This window comes from Heptranchias perlo, unplaced genomic scaffold, assembly GCF_035084215.1.
Source record: "Heptranchias perlo isolate sHepPer1 unplaced genomic scaffold, sHepPer1.hap1 HAP1_SCAFFOLD_62, whole genome shotgun sequence".
Classification (NCBI taxonomy): domain Eukaryota; kingdom Metazoa; phylum Chordata; class Chondrichthyes; order Hexanchiformes; family Hexanchidae; genus Heptranchias; species Heptranchias perlo.
Window position 1 is genome coordinate 2533136 of NW_027139644.1, and position 25287 is coordinate 2558422.

The following is a 25287-nucleotide window of genomic DNA, read 5'->3' on the forward strand; positions in this document are numbered from 1 at the left end:
GGACAGAAGTGAATGTGAGTGAGAGTGGAGTGAGGGGTATGTGAGTGAGAGTGGAGGGAAGGCGATGTGAAATAAGGTGGAGAGATAGGGATATAAGTGAGTGTTGAGGGAGTGTGATGTGAGTGAGAGTGGAGTGAGGGGTATGTGAGTGAATGTGGAGGAAGGGGGATGTGATTGAGGGTGCAGGGAGGGGTATTTGTGTGAGGGTGGAGGGAGGGGGATGTGTGAGGGTAGAGGGTGGGGTATTAAGTGAGAGTGGAAAGAGGCTAAATGTGGGTGAGAGTGCAGGGAGAGGGATGTGAAAGAGGATGGAGAGATGGGGATGTGGGTGAATGTGGAGGGAGGGGCATGAGAGTGACTGCGTTGTCCCTCTCTCTGGGCCCGGGAAAGTTTGGTAGCTCCGGGAATTGTGGTTGTGGCTCAGAGAAATCTCCCCCTCCCTGAACCCTGGGCCTCAGTCAGTTTGGAGCTGCACTCCCGCTCACCCCGCCTGGTCTCACTGCCTGGTCTTACAGCCCAGTCCATGCCCTGGGTTACCTCATAAGAACGTAAGAAATAGGAGCAGGGGTGGGCCACAAGGCTCCTCGATCCTGCTCCGCCATTCAACTCCACTTTCCCGTCTGATCCCCATAGCCCTTGATTCCCTTAGAGTCCAAAAATTTATCCATCTAAGCCTTGAATATAGTCAACGACTGACCATCCACAACTCCCTGGGGAAAAGAAAATCCATAGGTTCACAACCCTCTGAATGAAGATATTTCCCCTCCTCTCAGTCCTAAATGTCTGACCCCGTATCCTGAGAATATGCCCCTTGTTCTGGACTATCCATCCAGGGGAAACAACCTCTCAGCATCTACCCTGTCAAAAACCCTCAGAATCTTATATGATTCAATGAGATCACCTCTCACTATTCTAAACTCCAGAGAGTATAAGCCCATTCTACTCAATCTCTCCTCATAGGAGAACCCTCTCATCCCAGGAATCATTCCAGTGAACCTTTGTTGCTGTGCCTGTAAGACAATACACCCTTCCTTAGATAAGGAGACCAAAACTGTACACAGTACTCCAGGTGAGGTCTCACCAAACCCCTGTACAATTGTAGGAAGACTTCCTTACAATAAAGGCCAACATGCCATTTGCCTTCATAATTGTTTGCTGCACCTGTATGTTAACTTTTTGTGTTTCTTGTACGAGGACACCCAGATGTCTCTGAACACTAACATTTAATAGTTTCTCACCATTTAAAACTTATTCAGTTTTTCTTTTCTTCTTACAAAAGTGAATAACCTCACATTTCCCCACATTATATTCCATCTGCCACTTTCTTGCCCACTCACTGAACCTGTCCATACCCCTTTGCAGACTCTTTATGTCCTCCTCATAGCTAACTTTCCCAACTAGCTTTGTATTGTCAGCAAACTTGGATACATTGCACTCGGTACCTTCATCTAAGTTATCAATATATATTGTAAATAGCTGAGGCCCAAGGATTGATCCTTGTGGCACTCCACCAGTTACAGCCTGCCAACCTGAAAATGACCCGTTTATCCCTACTTTCTGTTTTCTGTCCGTGAACCAATTCTCAATCCTCAATATTACCTCCAACCCAATGAGCCCTTATCTTGTGTAACAAACTCTAATGTGGTAACTTATCGAATGCCTTTGAAAATCCAAACACACAACATCCACTGGTTCCCCTTTATCTGGACTGCCAGTTACATCCTCAAACAACTCCAATACAGATTGTCATCAACGAGTGAATTCCGCCCTTTCTGTTGCTTCAAAACTAGCGGGGGTGGTGCTGTGAAAGGGACCAGGCTCTGATTGGCGGGTGGGGGTATCAATCACTTGTTTTGAACCAATAGAAGGGGCGGACTCCGTGAGGGACATTAATTTCTGCAGCGAGGGAGAGTGCAGATTAGATTCTCCTTCACACCGTCAATATTGGTCTCATTTTCTGCCCTGCCATAATTAGATCTCCGGTGAATGATGGAGTGATTGAGAAAAGTCCACAGCTGGAAGTAAACAGGGATTGTAGACTGAGGAACAACAGCAGGGGAATCAGCACAGGATTGTGAGAGCAGCAACCAGAGAGAACCCTTCCGATTCAAAGAGCTTCCAGAGATCGACTGGGGAGAAAGGTAAGAGAAAGTCCCATTTCCTCAGATAAACACTGGTCTTGTTGACAGTCCACAAAGGTTACAAGGTAAGGGGGGAAATGGTGAGAATGAGACTGGGAGAGTCTGATCACCAAGTACAATTATCCAGCATGAGGCCGTGTAATGAAACGTGAAGTGAGATCAGTTTCTGTCTCAAAACACACAGTCACAAATTAATCTTGTTTGTATTTTAGAGTGAAGGGGTTTGATCTAAGAGGTAACTCCATTCTGAGGCAGAGCCCAGCAGATCTCCAGTGTCTCCCCGTCCCCAGCACCAACTCGGAAGGAACCCACCTTTCTGTCTCCCATGATGTGAATATTACACTGTGTGTTAATGTAGTACCAGACAGCGTTAATGAATTCAAGTATATTTCAGATCCAACTCTCAAAATAAATCATCTGACAATTCTGAACTGGATACTTAATGTTATTTCCTATCAGTAAATCTATTTCTGGATTTCACAATTACTGTTGAATTAAATGATAATTTAAATACAAACTTGTGAGAAACTGATACGTAAATCGGATTCTTATAATAATTTTTAAAATTTCTTCCAATTGATTATTTTGTCTGTTGTCAGAATAAATGTTCTGGGTGATCACTTATCCATCTCCCGGCCTCGGCCGAGGGTTCTTTTTATTAAACTGAGAGTGAAGTTTGTCCCGATACAATCCAGATTCATTTCCGTGCTCTTTCAACACAATCACCTGATTATTATGGGGACCTGCTTTTGGCAGAAAATATAAACAGGTCTTTCAGCCCTTTAAACACTAACTGGAGTTTGCGGAAATATTGTTCATCCAAATGTTGTAACATGTACAAAGAATGTGACGATCAGATGTTTCGCCATCGAATTCAGTATTGTGGCAGTAATTTAAATGGTCACTGTTAACAGTTACAGGTTTAGATGGTATAAGACAATCAGATTTTCAGAGCAGACGTGGTCTGTTTTTAACAATGTGACTATTTTATCGATGTCCTTCTGTAGATGCGATGCTGCTTAATGTTCTGTCGAGCTCAAACTGCTGGTGAATTCACTAAATCCCCATTATCAGGCCTTGTGATGTAAAAAATCCGTTATTGGAATCGCAGCTTCATGGTTAGAAAAAGTGTCTGAATGTTCAGGGTTAATCTTCATCTTAACTAAACTCCAAACACGTGATGGTGGTTTTCGTTATGTCCTTTTCAGCAACTATCGTTGAGTGAGTTCCTCTATGCCAGGTTAACAATCTGTCAGATCTCAGTACAAGAGGCGTTGTTTCCAAATTATATCCGAAAGACCATGAAACGTTCAGTGTAAACTCCTATCTATATATTCAGAACCTGACACGTTCAGTGTAAACGCCTATCTGTCTATTCAGACTATGAAACAGTCAGTGTAAACTCCTATCTACATATTCAGACCATGAAACAATCAGTGTAAACTCCTATCTATGTATTCAGACCATGAAACATTCAGTGTAAACTCCTATCTATATATTCAGACCATGAAACATTCAGTGTAAACTCCTATCTATATATTCAGACCATGAAACATTCAATATAAACTCCTATCTATGTATTCGGCATACCAGGAGTAGGGACATCGTCTGGATACGATGAAAACATTTTAAGAGTTGCTTTTACTCCAGAAGAATAATATTATAATACAGCAGTAGGTTGTGTAGATATATATAATTCATAAGACTTCCTGTTGCCATGGTTTAATGATCATTTTCTGAAATCGATAACTCCTGCGTGAATACTTTTTTAATGGAGATTATTATTCCACCAGTTATTCAGTCCTCCCAGCACTGCTGGCACTGTAGTGAACATTCACACATGTCCTCCTCCCATTCTGGCCTGTTTCAACAAACAGTGAGAACACATTCCAGTTCATCTATGCCAGTGTGAGCAAGGCCATCGAGATGCACTAGTAATGAATTAAAAGTTTTATTTCCAACGCACACTTCCTGTAAGTGTCACACTTAATGCTGCACTCGTCTCCTGTCACATTCACTCGCTGTTACACATCAAACTTCATAATTCAGAAATTAAACTTGGAGTATAACCTCTCGCTCCCTGTCAGTGGCGTATGGGTGTGGGGCCGGGTCAGTTGTGTGTGTGTGTGGGGCCGGGTCAGTAGGGTGTGGATGTTGGGCTGTGTCAGTGGCGTTTGGTTGTGGGGCCGGGTCAGTGGTGTATGGTTGTGGGGCTGGGTCAGAGATGTATGGGTGTGGGACTGGGTCAATGGGGTTTGGGTTTGGGGCCGGATCAGTGGGGTGTGGGTGTGGGGCCGGGTCAGTGGGTCGTGGGTGTGGGGCCGGGTCATAGATGTATGGTTGTGGTACCTGGTCAGTGAGGTATGGGTGTGGGGCCGGGTCAGGTGGGTATGGGTGTGGGGCCGTGTCAGTGAGGGATGGGTATGGGGCCGGGTCAGGTTGGTATGGGTGTGGGGCCGTGTCAGTGAGGTATGGGTGTGGGGCCGGGTCAAATGGGTATGGGTGTGGGGTCGTGTCAGTGAGGGATGAGTATGGGGCCGGGTCAGGTGGGTATGGGTGTGGGGCCGTTTCAGTGAGTTATGGGTGTGGGGCCGGGTCAGGTGGGTATGGGTGTGGGGCCGTGTCAGTGAGGTATGGGTGTGGGGCCGGGTCAAATGGGTATGGGTGTGGGGTCGTGTCAGTGAGGGATGAGTATGGGGCCGGGTCAGGTGGGTATGGGTGTGGGGCCGTGTCAGTGAGGTATGGGTGTGGGGCCGGGTCAAATGGGTATGGGTGTGGGGCCGTGTCAGTGAGGTATGGGTGTGGGTCCGGCTCAGGTGGGTATGGGTGTGGGGCCGTGTCAGTGAGGGGTGGGTATGGGGCCGGGACAGGTGGGTATGGGTGTGGGGCCGTGTCAGTGAGGTATGGGTGTGGGGCCGGGTCAAATGCGTATGGGTGTGGGGCCGGGTCAGATGGGTATGGGTGTGGGGCCGTGTCAGGGGGTATGGGTGTGGGTCCGGGTCAAATGGGTAATGGTGTGGGGCCAGGTCAGTGAGGTTTGGGTGTGGGTCCGGATCAGAGGGGTATGGGTGTGGGGCCAGGTCAGTGAGGTATGGGTGTGGGTCCGGATCAGAGGGGTATGTGTGTGGGGCCAGGTCAATGGGGTGTGGGTGTGGGTCCGGATCAGAGGGGTATTGGTGTGGGGCCAGGTCAATGGGGTGTGGGTGTGCGAGGCCGGATCAGTGGGATATGGGCACGGTGCCGGGTCGGTTGGGAATGGGTGTGAGGCTAGTTCAGTCGGGTATGGGTTTGGGGCCGAGTCAATGGAGTGTGAGCGCGGGGCCGTGTCGGTGGGGTGTGAATTTTGGGCCGGATCGTGGGGTGTGGGCGCTGGGCCGGGTCAGTGGGGTGTAGGATTGGGGCCTGATCGGTGGGGTGCGGGTTTGGGGCCGTGTCAGTGGGGTACGGATGTGGGGCCAAATCAGTGGGGCGTGGGCACGGGGCCGTGTAGGTGGGGTGTTCGTTTGGGGCCGTGTGGGTGGGGTATGGGCGCGGGGCCGTGTTGGTGGGTTGTGGGCGCGGGGTCGTGTCGGTGGGGTGTGGGCGCGGAATTATATTTGTGGGACGGTGGAACAGCAGCGTATGAACTGTACAGGGTCGATGAGAAGGCAATCTCCAGGTAACAGAGCCTCACTGCAAAGAAAATATGTTTTTAAGGAGAAGCCCGATAAACACATGAGGGAGAAAGATAGAAGGATATACTGATAGAGTGAGATGCAAGAGGGAGGTTGGAGGCTGACGAGGTGCAGAAACACCGGCATGGTTCAGTTGGGCCGAATGGCCTATTTCTGTGCTGTACATCCTGCATAATTCTACGTAAAATAAAGGGAATTGACGAGGCTGCGTTTTCTGCAGCAGTTTTGTAGAATGCGAATATCGGAATCTTTTCTCTCATTCTGTAGTCTGGAACACGTGAACTCTTCGAGTGGAACGGAGAGATTCTAGTCGCCCAGTCAGAGAGTTATGTGATGCACAAGTGAAATGAGTTTAACTTGTTCTATAACATTAAACCACCAATGAGACTTTTGTATTACAGACGAGAGGGTTTGATCAAAGAGACACGCCCAGTTTGACACGTGGGTGAATAGGTGGACTCGTGCATCTCGATCTCTTCCTCCAACGCCTCTCCTCCATTGTCCAGCTCAGTGGGGCTCCCCTCGCTTGGTTCCAACTATAACCTTTGACTCCCTTGTTAATCAGGAATCTATTCAACTCAAAATATTTAAATGGAGAGAGATATTAAAAATATTCAATGACCCTGCCTCCACCACTCACTGGGGAAGGGATTCCACAGACTCACAACCCTCTGAGAGAAAACATTTCTCCTCATCTCCGACTTAAATGGGAGACCCCTTATTTTTAAACTGTGGCCCCCTAGTTCTAGTCTCTCCCACAAGGGGAAACATCCTCTCAGCATCTACCCCTTCTAGTCTCCTCAGGATCTTATATGTTTAAATAAGATCACCTCTCATTCTTCTAAACTCCAATGTATACAGGCCCAACTTGTCCAACTTTCCTCATAAGATAACCCCCTCATCCCAGGAATCAGTCGAGTGAACCTTCTCTGAACCGCCTACAAAGCAGTTATGTCCTTTCCCAAATAAGGAGACCAAAACTGCACACAGTATTCGAGATGTGGTCTCGCCAATGCCCTGAACAACTATAGCAAAACATCTCAACTTTTACATTCCATTCCCCTTGCAATAAATGGCAACATTCCATGTGCCTTCCGAATCACTTGCTGTACCTGCATACTATTTTTTTGTGATTCATGTACTAGGACACCCAGATCCCTCTGGACCTCAGAGTTCTGCAATCTCTCTCCATTTAAATAATATACTGCTTTTCTAATCCTTGTGGACAAGTTCATATTATCCAACAATATACTCCATCTCCCTAATTTTTCCCTACTCACTTAACCTATCCCTATCGCTTTGCAGACTCCTTATGTCGTCTTCACAAATTACTTTCCTACCTCCCTTTGTGTCATCAGCAAATTTAACAACCATACATTAGGTCCCTTCATCCAAGTATAATTGTATAAATGCAGAGATTAGACAAGCGTGTAAGAAAGGCATAGTGGTCTTCATGGGGGACTTTAACCTTCACATAGATTGGGAAAAGCAGACTAGCAACTGTCAGAAAGGTAGTGAATTTCTTGCGTGTGTCCGGGATAGTTTTCTACTGCAGTATGTCCAAGAGGCAACAAGGGGCAAACCATACTGGATTTAGTAATGAGTAATTAACTAGATTTAGTTAACGGCTTAACTGTGTGTGAACATCTATCCAATAGTGATCATAACATGAACAAATTCAATGTAGTGTTTGAAAGGAAAAAAAGTGAATCAGCTGCTAAGATTCCAGACTTGGGCAAGGCCGATTTCAATGGGATGAGACAGAGACTGTCCACAGTAAACTGGGCAAATCTGTTAATAGGTAAAACGACTGATGATCAGTGGGAAATGTTTAAAGAAACATTGAACGTGATAGAGAATCGGTTTATACCCATGAGGGGCAAGAACTCTACTTGACAAAAAAAAAGCCATGGACAACTAAAGAGGTAAGGGATAGTATAAGACATAAGGAAAGGGCATACAAAAAGGCAAAAAATGGCACAGATCCTGGCGAATGGGAAAGATACAAAGATCAACAAAGTGTCACAAAACAGATAGTAAGAGCTACAAAAAGAGAGTATGAAAAGAAACTCACAAGGGATATCAAAACCAATACGAAGAACATTGATAGTTATATTAGGAAAAAGAGGGTGGTCAGGAGCAGTGTTGGCCCCTTAAAAACTGAAAGTCAGGATATTGCCATTGACAATGGGGAAATGGCGGACATGTTAAACAATTACTTTGCGTCAGTATTTACAGTCGAAAAAGAGGATAGCATGCTGGAAATCCCAAGAAAACGTATATTGAATCGGGGACAGGGACTCGATAAAATTAACATAAGTAAAGCAACAGTAATGAAGAAAATAATAGCACTAAAGAGCGACAAATCCCCAGGACCAGATGGTTTCCATCCCAGGGTTTTAAAGGAAGGAGGTGAGCACATTGTGGATGCCCTAATTATAATCTTTCAAAGTTCTCTAGATTCAGGAACTGTCCCTCCAGGTTGGAAAATTGCACATGTCACTCCGCTTTTTAAGAAAGGAGAGAGAGGGAAACCGGAGAAATATAGACCAGTTAGCCTCACATCTGTTGTGGGGAAAATGCTGGAGTCTATAATTAAGGATAGGATGACTGAACACATCGAGAACTTTCAGTTAATCAGTGAGAGCCAGCATGGATGTGTGAAATGTCGGTCGTGCCTGACAAACCTGATTGAATTTTTTGAAGAGGTGACTAAAGTAGTGGACAGGGGAAGGTCAATGGGTGTTATTTATTTGGACTTCCAGAAGGCATGTGTTAAGGTCCCACATAAGAGAATGTTAGCTTAGATAGAAGCTCATGGAATCGGGGGAAAAGTACGGACTTGGTTAGGAAGTTGGCTGAGCGAAGGGCGATAGTGAGTAAGGAGAATGGGTCGGTACTCACATTGGCAGGATGTGACGAGTCGAGTCCCGCAGGGATCTGTCTTGGGACCTCAATTATTCACAATATTTATTAACGACTTAGATGAAGGCATAGAAAGTCTCATATCTAAGTTTGCCGATGACACAAAGATTGGTGGCATTGTAAGCAGTGTAGATGAAAACATAAAATTGCATAGGGATATTAATAGATTAGGTGAATGGGCAAAACTGTGGCAAATGGAATTCAATGTAGACAAATGTGAGGTCATCCACTTTGGATCAAAAAAGGATAGTACAGGGTACTTTCTAAATGGTAAAAAGTTAAAAACAGTGGATGTCCAAAGGGACCTCGGGGTTCAGGTACATAGTTCATTGAAGTATCATAAACAGGTGAAGAAAATAATCAAGAGAGCAAATGGAATGCTGGCCTTTATATCTAGAGGACCAGAGTACAAGGGGGCAGAAGTTATGCTGCAGCTATCCAAAACCCTGGTTAGACCGCACCTGGAGTACTGTGAGCAGTTCTGGGCACCGCACCTTCGGAAGGACATATTGGCCTTGGTGGGAGTGCAGCACAGGTTTACTTGAATGATACCCGGACTTCAAGGGTTAAGTTACGAGGAGAGATTACATAATGTGGGGTTGTATTCTCTGAAGTTTCGAAGGTTAAGGGGTGATCTAATCGAGGTTTATAAGATATTAAGGGAAACGGATAGGGTGGATAGAGAGAAACTATTTCCGCTGGTTGGGGATTTTAGGAGTCGGGGCACAGTCAAATAATTAGAGCCAGACCTTTCAGGAGCGAGATTAGAAAAAATTTCTACACACAAAGTGTTGTAGAAGTTTGGAACTCTTCCACAAACGGCAATTGATACTAGCTCAATTGCTAAATTTAAACCTGAGATCGATAGCTTTTTGGCAACCAAAGGTATTCAGGGATGTGGGCCAAAGGCAGGTATATGGAGGTCGATCACAGCTCAGCCATGATCTTATCAAATGGCGGAGCAGGCACGAGGGGTTGAATGGCCTACTCCTGTTCCTATGTTCCTACGTCATTGATAAAGATTGTGAATAGTTGAGGCCCAAGCACTGATCCCTGTGGCACTCCACTCGTTACATCTTTCCAACCTGAAATTGAACCATTTGTGCCTATTCTCTGTTTCCTGTTAGCTAACCAATTCTTTATCCATGCTAATATTTTACCCCCTCCACCATGAGCTCTTATTTTGTGTAGTAGCCTTTGATGTGGCACCTTGCCAAAAGCCTTTTGGAAATCCAAGTGCACAACATCCACAGGATCCTCTTTATCCATGTTGCTTGTTGCTTCCACAAAGAACTCTAATAAATTAGTCAAACACAATTCCAGCCGTACAAGCCCCACCACCAGGATCTCTATGAGCCTCCGACTCTGGCCTCTTTCACATTTCACCCATTCCTCACCCGATCTATGGCTGCCGGGCCTTCAGCTGTCCCGGCTCTATGTTCTGCAATTCTCACGCGAAACCTCTCCACCTCCCTCTCATCCTTTACGATCCTTCTAAACCCACTTCTTTGACCAAACTTTTGCCACCCCTCCCTCTACCTCCTTTATTCAGCGCCCATCTTTTGTCTGATTCGGGGTCTGTGAAAGGCTTTGGGATGTTTTTCGATGTTAAAGGGTCTGTGGTAATGCAAGTTGTTGCTGTTTTGTGTTTATTATACTAATGTCAGTGTGAGTGAAACAAGAGTAACTCAATTTTACAATGTCTCAAATTTAGTTACAAATTAATGCCGGAGAATAACTTCAACTCTAGTTTGGTAGGACGTCCGTTCGTGGGCATACACACCGCGAGACACACACACGTGGAGAATCTTCATTGTAAAGTAGCAGTAAAATCGACCACTTATATATTGATGGTGTTTTCTGAGATTGTAAGACCCCGAAAGATATACAACAAATAAATTCCGTACATCACCTAATGGTTTAACGTTACACGATTGATAACATTTCAATTAGTGTTAATATTAAAACATTGGTAATTCTCTTCATCTCCGAACAGTGCTTATTAGTGTTAATGTTAGAATAGTGGTGAATCTCCTCACCTCTTACAGTGCTCATTAATGTTAATATTAGAACAGTGGTAAATCTCCTCACCTCCTACAATGCTCATTAGTGTTAATATTAGAACAGTGGTAAATCTCCTCACCTCCTACAGTGCTCATTAATGTTAATATTAGAACAGTGGTAAATCTCCTCACCTCCTACAATGCTCATTAGTGTTAATATTAGAACAGTGGTAAATCTCCTCACTTCCTACAATGCTCTTTAGTGTTGATATTAGATCATTGGTAAATCTCCTCACCTCCTACGGTTCTCATTAGGTGCTGACACCATGAGAAATATGGTAAATATATATATATCCAATAGAAGCACCAACCAGGACACATCTCCTTGAACTCAGGGAGGCTGTCACTGCCTATAAACACCAGAGGAATCACACCCAGCTGGATATTGTGCATGTCGATAGATATCATATTCATAAAGTACCAGGATTTAATATCAAAACACAACTGATCAAAAATATGAAACACTTCTGTGAATAAAATAATACAATAGCGCCAGAATGTAAAACCGAGTGAGGGGTCATTTAATACATCAATGATCACCCAGCTCCATATTTCCCTCCAGAATATTCACTAACTCAGGAATAAGGCTGATGCTGGCCTGCACTGTGAGTAAATCTTACTAATGGGCGCTCCCAGTGCAGAGTCTCTGCCGACGGGAGCCCGTCTGGAACTGGGTTGTTGAGATCAGCGGGACTCACTGGATTTCACTGGGCAGCTGACTGTGTCACACCTGATGTGGAGTATTGATCATCACACTCGGGAAATGCTCCATCCCAGAGCAAACAACTGTTGTACTGATGGGAGAGGAGGGATTTGGTATCATGTTTAACAATGCAAAGCTCTCCTGCTCATTGTAATATTGCTGCCTAACCTCCTATTAATATCATATTGATTACAGAGCATTATAATCCAGGAACGTCTGTCACCACCATGGCTGAAGGTTGAAACAGGGGAGAAGATCCAACATCTTCAAAAAGAATGAGAATGGACACAGGTAGGTTCAGAAAATTCATCAAAATATAATTTCTGTCCTGACAAAGGGTCCAGATCACGAGCAGGAACCTCAGCTCACACAGGAAGAGGTAACAGCACAGATACTGTGTAGATAGAGAGAAGTGAGTGGCCATCTAGAGGGACGGTGCAGTCACAGGTAGAGGGATCTCCTGAGTACTGGAACTGGCTAATGGATACCTGGTGTTGGGGGCTGTAAGGTGGACAGAGACAGTGACTCAGAGGATGGTCTTCCTGAGTAACAGTGTGAGACCAGGGAGCAGGGGGACACCCCGAGTGGGGCGGGGGTGAGAGACAGGTGGGACACAGGAATAGGAGAGCGATAGTGGTGGGAGATTCTATAGTCAGGGGAATGGACTGACTCTTCTGCAGCCCTGGTGTCAAAGGGAAGAACATCCTGGAACGTGTGGGACCATCTTTTGGAAGGAAAGGAGAACAGAGAATAGCCATGGTCGGAACAAATAACAAGGATAGAAATACGTGTATCGAGGGAACACTGAGACTTAGCACTGGACTAAAAAACAAGGTTTAGAGTCGGCCATCTCCGGATTGCTTTACGCTGGGCTGTTTAAGGGGGGAAATATCAGTCAGGTCAATCTGTGGCTGCAGTGCTGGAGCAGGAGGGAAGTGTTCACGGTCTTGGGGACTGGAGTGAGTTCAGGGAGAAGGGAAGGGATGGTCACGGTCTGAACCGACCAACAATGGTTTTACAGACTGGGTGAATGGAGCAATGGGAGGGTTTCAACTCATAAGACTGCATGGTGGGAAATCACAGGTTCTGAGACTAGAGAGTGAAATTAATAAAACTGTTGGAGCAGAACAGAAGATTTATGAAATTGTGAAAAGTTATTAGCAGGAAAAAAAGAAGGTCGTTTTGAAATATTGAGAGATCAATTCATTTGGTATTTAAAAAAGCAAAGAAACGGAAACGGGTCAACATTCCAAAAAATCGGAGTTCGGATTGTGTGTTATGTCTGTGAATATACAAATAATTCCAAACATATTCGGAAAATCAGAAGTATAAGAGATGTGATCTAGTATCAGGAAGACAAGGCCTGAGCTTTCACAGGGCTCAGAGCGAAATGTTTCTCATTAAAACATTTTGAGGGGAGAGAAAAATAGTTCTGGACGCCAGTATTAATAAAGGTTCTATGACAGAGCTAGAACAATAACAGCTTGCATTTATATACTGCCTTTAATGTAAAACGACCCAGGGTGCGTGACAGGAGCGATTATCATACAAAAATTGACACCGAGTCAAATAAGGAGATATTAGGACGGGTGACCAAAAGCTTGGTCAAATAGGTAGGTTTTAAGGAGCGCCTTAAAGGAGAAGAGAGAAAAGGAGAGGTTTCGAACATCAGAATGTTCCAGGGTGCTATGTTAAGGTCGATTCCTTATGAACGCAGTTAAGCAATAGGAAGGGAAATAGCACAATTCTCGGTGTGTTTTGCAGGACAGCAATCAGTGAAGGTGAGATGGAGGAGGAACTGGGGGAAACGAGTTGTGGATGAAGGTTTGGGGAGATAAAAAATATTTCATTTCGTTTCTAAAAATGATGGTGGAAGTGAAAATGTTGGTGTACGAGAGGAGGATGTGGACACATAGTTAGTGATAACTGTAGAGAAGGATTTGGATCGCCGAGGTGGATAAATCACTGGGCCCAGAGATAACACACCCGAGGCTGTTAAATTGAGTCAGAGAGGAGATAAGAGGGACTCTGATCACAATTTCTCAATCCTCGATTGTTATCAAAAATATCCAGGTGGACCGAAGCAGAACAAGTAATGTCTCTGTTAAAATAGGGAGAGAGAGTCAACGGGTAACTGGAGACCAATTAATCTCCGTCAGTCGTGGTCTGTAATTCCAGGTCGAATTAGCGAACATTTAGAGATACAGGGGATGATGAGCGGAGGCTGGAACTGATTCGCTGCAGTCAGTCGTATTTGACAAATCTGATACAGCTTTGTTGAGAGATGACTATATCGATCGATGGGATGTAGCACATGGGGTATATATGGGTTTTCAGAAGGTGTTTGATAATGTGGCTCACAGGAGGCTTCAGCCGTTTGGTTTCAGAGGAAATGTAGCCGCCCGGATAGAAAGTCGATAATGTGTTTAGTTTTCTCCATTTTTGTTCACAGATCCGAACACTGCAATCACTGAGTTGCTGACAAAGTGCGACGATTACCAACTGTTCCAGTTGACGAAATTCTACCGGGACAGATTGGAACAGGCGATTGAAGAGGGGGTGGAGGGCGTCAGCTCGTTGTTAACATAGGAGAGACATTTCAGTGGACAGGAACATCGGGTAAGTGGGAAGGATACAGAATGAATTTGGTCATTTAAACATCACATAACTAACAGGATATCAGATCTTAGAATCAGAGAATGTTACAGAAGAGAAACTGGTCAAATAGGAAAGAAATGGATCAAACTGAAAATACAGTGAATCTGAAACAATGATACGAAATGGTGAACATACCCAGTGGATCGTTCAGTCTCTGTACAAAGGACAGGGGAACGGTTCGGGTATAACTCTTGTGTGGACTGAAAACAAAAGGGAATCAGTTTAAGTGGGAATGGGAAAAGGAGGTACCAATATATTCATTATAATTATTTACAGAAAGTCACTGGTTTCGTGGAGAAGGGAAACAGGGCGGACAGTTCCAACCTTCTCCTAAATCTGGTGATGGAGAACGGCTCTCGGGCCCGAAGGGTGATGTGGGAATCCTTTGTGAAAATGCACCATGCGGTACCAAAGTTGGACAAAATACTGAACGAGATGCAGGAACTTGGTACGGTAAAATCACACACTGAATTCAATTTCAGATTGAAACACTGCAGAATTTACCAACATATTACACAGATCTTATCTCATGAAAGCTCATTGATTTAAACAGGTCCTGATCCATTTGATTATATGAACATCGGACGAAGTTTAACTGAAATACCCAGTCATCTGAAAGGTAAGTGACGACATGGAGATTTCAAACTGTTTATTTCACTTCTGAGAATCAGAATGTTTGACTGTAGCCTTTTGTTTAGAGATTGTCAGAATCTGTGAATCAGAAGTTGAAAGGTTGGAGGGAACAGAATAAAGTTTGATTTTGATTTGTTAATAATCTTCAGATCGTCTGCACGATCTTTTACTATTCACGTTTCCCAATTATTTGTAAATTTGTAGATGTTTTATTACTCCAACTAATCCAGGTGCTGATTGCTAACAGCTGTGAAAAACCGTTCATACCTGGGAGGATCCCGATACACCGTGAATCCCCATACACACCTGGGAGGATCGTGATACAGCTTTAATCCCCATACACACCTGGCAGGATCCTGATACACTGTGACTCCCCATACACATCTGGCAGGATCCTGATATACTGTGACTCCCCATACACACCTGGCAGGATCCTGATACACTGTGAATCCCCATACACACCGGGCAGACCCTGTTACACTGTGAACCCCCATACACATCTGGCAGGATCCTGATACACTGTGAATCTCCATGCACACCTGGCAGGACCCAGATACAGTGTGAATCCACATGCACACCTGGCAGGATCCAGATACAGTGTGAATCCCCATGCACACCTGGCAGGATCCTGATCCACTGTAAATCCCCATGCACAACTGGCAGGATCCTGATACACTGTGAATCCCCATACACACCTGTCAGGATCCTGATATATTGTGAATCCTACACACAACTCCAGTGTGCCTCACAGATCCTTTCGGCTCACAATTAATGAGCAGTGCTTTGTGCCAGACGTCACGGTTTACCTGCGCCCCTAGAAATCTGCTCCCAATCACCTGTAGGGAACGAGGTGGAGAAATGCGAAATATTGAAAATGTTATCTTTTCACAGACGTCAAAGTATTCGATCTGATCTGAGAAGATTTGCGGATTTTCACACAATAGATCATTAATCCGTGGAGAAATGTGAGGGAAAGACAATGTTCAGGGTAATTCGGAAGTTATGGGCTAGCTTCCTAATGGCAGTGAAAGAGAGAACTTATTCTACTCAAAGAATAGTCCTTTAACTCAGGGTCTTTTTGGACCCAATGGAATGACTAATGGCAGTGAAAGGGAAAACTTATTCTATTCAAAGAATAGTCCTTTAACTCAGGGTCTTTCTGAACCCAATGTAATGAATGATGGCAGTGAAAGAGAGGACCTATTCTGCTCAAATAATAGTATTTAACTCAGGGCCTTTTTAGACCCAATGGAATGAATAATGGCAGTGAAAGAGAGAACTTATTCTGCTCAAAGAATAGTCCTTTAACTCACGGTCTTTTTAGACCCAATGGAATGACTGATGGGAACAGATTTGTAATTTCCCAAACCTACAATGTGGGGAATTCTGACCGAAATGAAACAACTGAGTGTAATTATTGGGAGAACAGTTGAAATGAACTGTGAATGTTTTCTGCTCGAACATTACACAGAATGATGTGTGCAGTAGTTGTATTTTTTAATTCTAATCGGTGTTATGACAGGAAAAAGCAATTTCGCCCAAATAAGCCTGTCCCTGTTAGATAGATGACCCCACCTACCCGTCGTCTCAATGTATCCAAAGAAACACGTCTGATTGTCTCTTGACCCACTTACACTGCCACTTTATTGTCTTCCCAAGTTTCTCTGGCACTTTGTGTGAGAAAATTACCCTGAATTCCCTTCTCCGTTATTAATTATTTTGTTGATTTTGAGCCTGTTTCCTGTTTCGGATGAGTATATTCAAGACTGTGATCGATAGATTTTTGGACACGAAGGAAATCAATGGAGAATAGGATCGGGCGGGCAAGTGGATTTGAGGTGGATCAGCCATGATCTCATTGACTGGCGGTGCAGGCTCGAAGGGCCGTATGGCCCACCCCTGCTCCTACTTCATATGTTCTTATGTCCTTACTAATGTTGGGAATTCCATTAAAACATTTCAATACTGAAATCTCTTAACCAAACAAAATACATCAAACCCTCGCACCATCGCCTCAGCCTAAACTCGTAATAAATTAAATCATCTTTCTGACTCCCCTCTGTACATACATAATGGCAGTAATCTTTACCTGTGATCAGGTGACTATAGAAATGCAGGTAATACCCCAGACAACCTGCCCGAGTCCTAAAACAATAATAATTTAACTCCTGTCTATTCAGTCCGCCCCTCTCCCATTGCGCACAACACCCGAGATAACCTGCCCAAGACCTGATACAATAGGAGTGGAACTTCTGTTCGTTCACAGTCTGTCCCTCTCCCAGTGCCCACAATATCCCAGATAACCTGCCCGAGGTCTGATACAATAACAGTGGAATTTCTCTCCATTCAGAGTCTGTCCCTCTCCCAATGCAAACAATAACCTATTTCCAATTTCCGCAAAAGGTGAGCACCACTGACGGTTTCATAGGTTAATCCTCCAGAACCTCTAGTTTCGTATCACCAGAACCATGTGTGGATTTGAAATGAGATGTCCATGGTACAGGGCGGGGCTGATAAAATTAATCAGCCGAGGGAAAATATCACCTTCATAGAAATCTCCATGTTCAGTAAATATTAGAATCAAGTGAGAATTTGAAACTTTTCTCAGCCCTTGTTCACTTTCAAGCGAGGTTTCCAGTAACTGAGTTTAATTTCCTGCTCGCACCTCTATTGAAGATGTGAATTCAACCTCGGAACATTTTACTGACGAGGAAAGTGATATTGAGAATTTGTTTTTATATCAATACAACGAATATTGAGAACCACTTTCTGCCTGATCTTATTGAAGATGTTCAAGAGAAACACAAGGAAACACTCCGGGTCCAAACTGAAACACTGAGAGTGAACACAATCCTAATAAAGGAGAAGGTTAAGATTTTCCAGCTGGTCAATCCATACACTGAGCTAACGGTCATTTCTACTGTTCGAGATCGGACACTTGCAGAACATGAACTGCTGGCAAGAGGCCGAGAGCATGAAGAGTGGAGAGAGAAACATCTCCGGAGAGAACTGAAAAAATCCAAACTGATCAATTGTTCCAGAGCAGTTTTTTCCCGGAGAAAATGCAAATCTGGGAGTTCAGCAGCGGTGAGCGGAGTCGCGGGGATTGGAAAAACAACAATGGTACAAAAGATTGTTTATGACTGAGGCCACTGGGAAAATATACCCACACTTTCAATTTGTTTTCAGTTTTAAATTCCGGGCTTTGAACGCTATTAACTGTAGAATAAACCTGAGGAATCTGATACTGAATCTGTATTCTTACTTTGGGAATATGTTGGGAGATCTCTGGAAGAACCCAGAGGGATTACTGTTTATATTCGATGGTTTAGATGAATTCAAGGACAGCATCGATTTTGCAAATAATCGGAGAAATACAGAACCTCAATACATGTGCACAGATCCTGAAGACTGGTGTGAAGTGTCTGACATTGTGTACAGTTTAATACAGCACAAGCTGCTCCCAGGATGTTCAGTGCTAGTGACCAGCCGCCCCACTGCATTACATTTATTGGAAAACGCTGAGATCAGTGTCTGGGCTGAAATCCTGGGATTTGTTTGGTGAAGAACGGAAGGAATATTTCAACAAGTTTTTTGAAGATCAGGTGGTGGCAGCAGCTGTTTTCAAACACTGGAGGAGAACGAGATCCTGTACACCATGTGTTACAACCCTTCCTACTGCTGGATCCTCGGTCTGTCACTGGGTCCCTTCTTCACACAAAGAGACAGGAAACAGCAGCGAGTTCCCAAGACCATCACCCAACTATATTCCTACTATATTTACAACATTCTGAAAAACCATGGCCGAGAGATTGAATCCCCCCGTGATGTGTTACTGAAGATCGGTGAGATGGACTTCACTGGAGTCTCCGAGAAGAAGATTGGTGTTTCGAAATGGAGATTTGATCCAGTACAATCTGCAACCTTCCCAGTTCCTGTCTGGGTTCATGATGTAACTTTTGGAGAGAGATGATTCTGCCCAGAGTGTGGTTTACACATTCCCGCACCTCACCATCCAAGAGTTTGTAGCCGCTCTCGCACAATTCCTGACTCCAGATCCTGGGGACATCCGGAAACTCCTCCGTGAAGCCCACAGCAAGGAAGATGGGCGATTGGAGATATTTCTCCGTTTTGTTGCTGGTCTCTCATCCTCACAGTCAGCTCGGCCTCTGGAGGAGTTTCTGGGTCCATTTCTTCATCAAACAATCTGCGGAATGATTGATTGGCTGAAGGAGAAAGTTGAAGGAGAGATTGGAAATACAGCTTGTGAATCTGATGAAAGGGACCTCCTGAACACATTCCACTACCTGTTTGAGTTTCAGAATAAAACACTGTCTCGGGTCACAGTGGGATCTGTGGAAACAATTACATTTAATGGATTGCGACTGACCCCTATTTACTGTGCGCTGCTGTCTCATGGCATTGGACTCTGTGGTATAACAAAACACCTCGATCTGGAGAACTGCTCCATTCGGTGTGAAGGACTCCAGCGGCTGGGACCCGCACTGCACAAATGCCAGGTGTTGAGGTAACTGATTATTTGTCTCAAACTGTTGGGCCAATTGTCCAACAGTCACAGATTGTATTGTTGCTCCGTAATGAAGGGAAACAAACAGTTCCGATAAACCAGAGAGAAGCAGATGCAACACAAATACGACAAATGATAAGAGGATCGGTTAGTAATTCCCTAACGACTGGAGAATCTAAAATGGATCGTTGTGAAAATTCGGGATTTTACAGTCTTTATCGGATCAGTAAATACATGTCACTGAAAGAGTCTGATAATTTAATTACAATAAATGATATTTATTGCTGTTTTTATCACTACCTGAGATACATCCATTGAAGAGGCTAATTCTCACTGTTACTCACACGTGGACCGATACTAACTGCAGCAGTCTTTGTGTCTGAGCATCCCACCCTCTTACCGAGGTTTGGGGGCAAGTGACAGTCACCGGACTGTGATCGTGTGTAGGAGAGGGAAGCAGAAACACCAAACATTCAATAACAAAGAGCAAAACACAGCTTTCGGGCAGACAACCGCCAGTGGGCGGGCTGAGCTTTCCCCGCAGGACGTCGGTCCGTTATCTTAACTCATCAATGACACAGCCCTTCAGACTCTCCAATACATCCACCATCTCTTCACCCAGCTGGCAGCACTCGTGCCTCTGAATCAGAAGGTCGTGGATTCAGGCCCCTCGCTGATTAATCCAGGCCGACACTTCAGTGGGATTGGGGAACTAAAATCTGCCAGTAAAATGGTTCCAATCTAACGGGTTGTGGGGTATTAGCCCAGGAATACAGATACACACTGGTCAGCGGTGGGGCCTCCCACTCAGCAGGAGGCTCCTGGGTAAACCAGGTGCAGTCAACCCGTGAATTTCCCACAGTCTGCCCCCCGTGTGTGAGGTCCCGCTCGGGGAGGTAACCACAGAAAATTCCCCATAAACTGTCGGGCCCGTTATCCTGAAATAAGTAAAGAGCCAGTTCAATGGGAATAAAGAGAGAGACTCCCCTCCCCCGCCCCTATAAACTAGGAGTGCAGAGACATTTAAAACTTGTAACAAGCCAAAATAAACTCTCCTTATCACATGAAATCCTGGGGGACGGATTTTGCAACAGCAGTTAGCGCCGTTTCACAATATAATTCACCCCGAGATATTGTACAGTTTCATACAATACTGCATGAAGTACAGGTAATCACCGCTTTATCATTTATTTCGGGGAAAATCGCCGCATTCCCATAAAATCTGGGAATTAACAAGCATCAGAAATGAGACAAGTTTCCCCGAACATGAAGGGAGCGGTCATTGAACTCCAGGAGGGTAATTCTGATCATCAGGGAATGAGGCCGGACTAAGGGACACTTAATGGCTTCACACAGACAGCGCTTTATTTGATAAATACATTTACTGACAGTTCCTGAATCTATGGGGCGTTGGACAGAGAGAGATTCATTGTCAGCGACACGGAAATCTGGTTATTAATTTCCTGAATAGTTTTCAGTGTTTCCTGTAATATCAGAGAGAAATTGTGTCAAATCGGGGATTGGATTCAGTATGTTTCTCACTCTCTGTCTGTTTGTGTTTAGACTGGGTAATAATAAACTGGGAGATTCAGGAGTGAAACTACTGTCTGCGACTCTGAGGAACCCGGACTGTAAAATACAGGAACTGGGGTAAGTATCAGACTGTGTGAGATTGTGTTTATCATAATTGGATGTCGAACACCGCACATTATTATTAATATCAGTGATGGTGTTGTTAATAAACACTGTACATTATTATTAGCATCAGTAATAGTGTTATTAATAAACACTGTACATTATTATTAGTATCAAAATAGTGTTATTAATAAACACTATACATTATCATCAGTATCAGTGATAGTGTTATTAATAAACACTGTGCATTGTTATTAGTATCAGTGATAGTGTTAATAAACACTGTACATTGCTATTGGTATCAGTAATAGTGTTATTAATAAACACTCTACATTGTTATTAGTATCAGTAATAGTGTTATTAATAAACAATGTACATTATTATTAGTATCGGTAATAGTGTTATTCATAAAAACTGTCCATTATTAGTATCAGTAATAGTGTTATTAATAAACACTGTACATCATTATTAGTATCAGTAATAGTGCTATTAATAAACACTGTACATCATTATTAGTATCAGTAATAGTGTTATTAATAAACACTACATTATTATTACTATCAGTTATAGTGTTATTAATAAACACTGTACATTATTATTAGTATTGGTAATAGTGTTATTAATAAACACTGTACATTATTATTAGAATCGGTAATAGTGTTATTAAGAAACACTACATTATTATTACTATCAGTAATAGTGTTATTAATAAACACTGTACATTATTATTAGTATCGGTAATAGTGTTATTAATAAACACTGTACATTATTATTCGTATCAGTAATAGTGTTATTAATAAATACTGTACATTATTTTTAGTATCAGTAATAGTGTTGTTAATAAACACTGTACATTATTATTAGTATCGATAATAGTGTTATTAATAAACACTGTACATTATTATTAGTGTCAGTAAGTGTTATTAATAAACACTGTACATTATTATTAGTATCAGTAATTGTGCTATTAATGAATACTGTACATTATTATTAGTATCAGTAATAGTGTTATTAATAAACATTACATTATTATTACTATCAGTAATAGTGCTATCAATAATATACTGTACATTATTATTAGTACCAGTAATAGTGTTATTAATAAACACTGTACATTATTATTAGTGTCAGCAATTGCGCTATTAATAAACACTGGGGATTTACTCTGATTCCTGTTATTTCTCTCTCTCTGATCCCCAGTTTGGATGATGTCGGTCTCACAGAATCTTGTACCGAGGATCTCGTCTCCGCTCTCAGTACAAACCGTAAACTGACGGGTCTGAACCTTGGATCAAACTACTTCGCAGACCGATCTGTCCCCGCTCACCGCTCCCTCATACTCACCCGTAGGAGTCTGGAGTGGATCTGGTGAGTGTTTGTGTTAATGTTTAATGTAATCAATAAAATATCAATGGGATTCAGTCCCTTTTATGGGTAATATTTGTCTGTAATTATTATTGAAATATTAACCCCAGTCTCCCTGTTATTTACACTGTTGTTCAATCTGTTTATTTCCTGTTTAATCTTTAATCTGTTTCAGGCTTTGGAGGAATCAATTCAGTTCAAACGGAAAGAGACACCTGGAGTCACTGCAGGAATCCAGACCCGGACTGAGTGTGGGAGTGTGATCATTTCAATTTATCACCATAACTGGTCTCATTCATTGAACATTTTTGGCCGATTCTCTGTCCCTCCCCTTTAACCGGCCGCGCTCCAGGTTCAAATCCGAACGGCCCTTGAACGGTTTCCGGCTCGAGCTGAGCGAGCGTCGTCTCCCATTGTGACGTCAGAGGCCCAGCGACAGGGTCACGAGACTCAGTCACCCGGTCCCACAGCGCTGATTCTGCAGGATATCCGGGGCTGGATGGTCCCCAATGGGACACTGGGTCAATGTACAGAGAGGAAGGGCCCAGGGTGGGGCTCAGTCTGGGCTGCAGTGGGGCACTGGGTCAATGTACAGACAGGAAGGGCCCAGGGTGGGGCTCAGTCTGGGCTGCAGTGGGACACTGGGTCAATGTACAGACAGGAAGGGCCCAGGGTGGGGCTCAGTCTGGGCTGCAGTGGGACACTGGGTCAATGTACAGAGAGGAAGGGCCCAGGGTGGGGCTCAGTCTGGGCTGTAGGGGGACACTGGGTCAATGCAGAGACAGGAAGTCCCAGGGTGGGGCGCAGTCTGGGCTGCAGTGGGACACTGGGTCAATGTACAGACAGGAAGGGCCCAGGGTGGGGCTCAATCTGGGCTGCAGTGGGACACTGGGTCAATGTACAGACAGGAAGGGCCCAGTGTGGGGCTCAGTCTGGGCTGCAGTGGGACACTGGGTCAATGTACAGAGAGGAAGGGCCCAGGATGGGGCTCAGTCTGGGCTGTAGGGGGACACTGGGTCAATGCAGAGACAGGAAGTCCCAGGGTGGGGCGCAGTCTGGGCTGCAGTGGGACACTGGGTCAATGTACAGACAGGAAGGGCCCAGGGTGGGGCTCAGTCTGGGCTGCAGTGGGGCACTGGGTCAATGTACAGACAGGAAGGGCCCAGGGTGGGGCTCAGTCTGGGCTGTCGGGGGACACTGGGTCAATGTACAGACAGGAAGGGCCCAGTGTGGGGCTCAGTCTGGGCTGCAGTGGGACACTGAGTCAAAGTACAGATAGGAAGGGCTTAGAGTTGGCTCAGTCTGGACTGCAGTAGGACAGTGATAATTGGGCTCCTCTCCCAGTGAGGAGTCAGAATCTGGACCGTGTCCCTGTGTACCGTGCCTTCAGCTGCCGAGGCCCGAAGCTCTGGAATTCACTCCCTAAACCTTTCCACCTCTCTCCATCTCTCCCCTCCTTTAAGATGCTCCTTAAAACCTACCTCTTTGACCAAGATTTTTGGTCACCTGTCCTAATATTTCCTTATGCTGCTCAGTGTCAAATTTTGCCTTAATACTCCTGCAAAGTACCTTCGGACGTTTTACTGCTATAAAGGCGCTATATAAATGTAATTTGTTGTCCATGTGCTGTGTTATTAAAACTCCACCATTTATTTCAGCTCAGGCCTGGACTCCTCATTATTTAAAATAAAAATATTGGTGTTCGTATTTTAAAATATTGAATAAATGTTCCTGGAAAAGACGTCACACCTCCTCCAACTGGCATCATAGATGTGACCGGTCGGTCCATTGAACCGGGTTGGTCTTACACGGGGATATGCATTTTCACAAATTAGTGAGACGGACTGTGAGCAAAAGGCTCAGCTGGGACTCCACAAAATGTCCTCCCGACATGCAAGGCAAAATGTCCGCCATGCACCTGCCGCAATATCACAGAATGATACGTTACAGTATTTATCCAATTCTCGTTTGAAATTTACTGTTGAATCGGCTTCCACCTCCCTTTCAGGCAGTAAATTCCAGATCATAACAACTTGCTGCATAAAAATAATCCTCTTGTCACCTCTGTCTCTTTTGACAATTATTTTGAATCTGTGTCCTTTGGTTACCGACCCCCTGCCACTGGAAACAGTTTCTCCTCATTTACTCCATCAAAACCCCTCAAATGGCCGCTTTGTCCCCTCAAAGTTGTCGCTTCTCCCCGAAACACAAGCATCATTTTGAAATTATAACAAACCCTCGAAGCCCCGAGAGGGGTTCACGTTTCCGACGTTAATCTCCTCTCAGCCCCTGTTTGTCTCACAGTGGGTTAACGTGTTTGTATAACATTGCAGGCCGGGCTACTTTAACCCCAGGCTTTAACCTGGTTAAATCACAATCGGTTACAATCGAACAGGAACATGTTACACCGAGGCCCCAAAACCATGGCCCAGAGAGGAAATTACACCCCAGGGCAATAAAAAGACCAAACTCACGTGGGCCCTGTTTGGGTGCAGCCTGTGGAGGAGGCCTCGGTCGGTCCCCTCTGGGGGAGCCTCAGACGCTTCCCTTTGTGGGAGGCCTTGGTCGCTCCCATTTGGGAGTGGAGTCCTTGGCCGGTCTCCTCTCGGGGAGGCAATGGGCACCCCAGAGGGATCCCAGAGTGGCAGTCTTAATATTTAGACTACCACCACAACACTAACTTCTATTTATAATGTATATCTATGTCTATTTACATACGGCCAGCACAGCAGTATCTTGGACAAATTGACGGAAAGCACAGTGGCCATCTTGGACAAATTGGCGGCAAGTACAGCGGCCATCTTGCACAAAATTGCGGAACGTACGGCGGCCAACTTAGACAAAATGGCGGCAAGTATCGCACAGACTGTCCCCAGTGATATCACAGTGACAGAAAAGTGCACCCAGTCACCCCAGTGTGATCCCAGACTGCTCCCAGGGATCCCACAGTGCACTCAATCAG

General features: G+C 44.4%; 1 protein-coding gene across 1 annotated transcript in view; it reads left to right on the forward strand.

Annotated features, from left to right (window-relative positions):
* The window catches only part of LOC137317437 (uncharacterized), a 57285-nt gene that overhangs the window by 12823 nt on the left and 19175 nt on the right, over positions 1 to 25287 (forward strand). Inside the window, 14 exon segments of the mRNA XM_067980784.1 lie at positions 1976 to 2141; positions 11702 to 11797; positions 13959 to 14125; positions 14441 to 14612; positions 14718 to 14783; positions 17586 to 17941; positions 17943 to 18356; positions 18358 to 18427; positions 18430 to 18680; positions 18682 to 19325; positions 20889 to 20975; positions 22161 to 22328; positions 22501 to 22582; positions 25050 to 25179. Of these exon segments, the coding sequence (XP_067836885.1) occupies positions 14507 to 14612; positions 14718 to 14783; positions 17586 to 17941; positions 17943 to 18356; positions 18358 to 18427; positions 18430 to 18680; positions 18682 to 19325; positions 20889 to 20975; positions 22161 to 22328; positions 22501 to 22582; positions 25050 to 25179 (2374 nt within the window). The 5' untranslated portion in view covers positions 1976 to 2141; positions 11702 to 11797; positions 13959 to 14125; positions 14441 to 14506.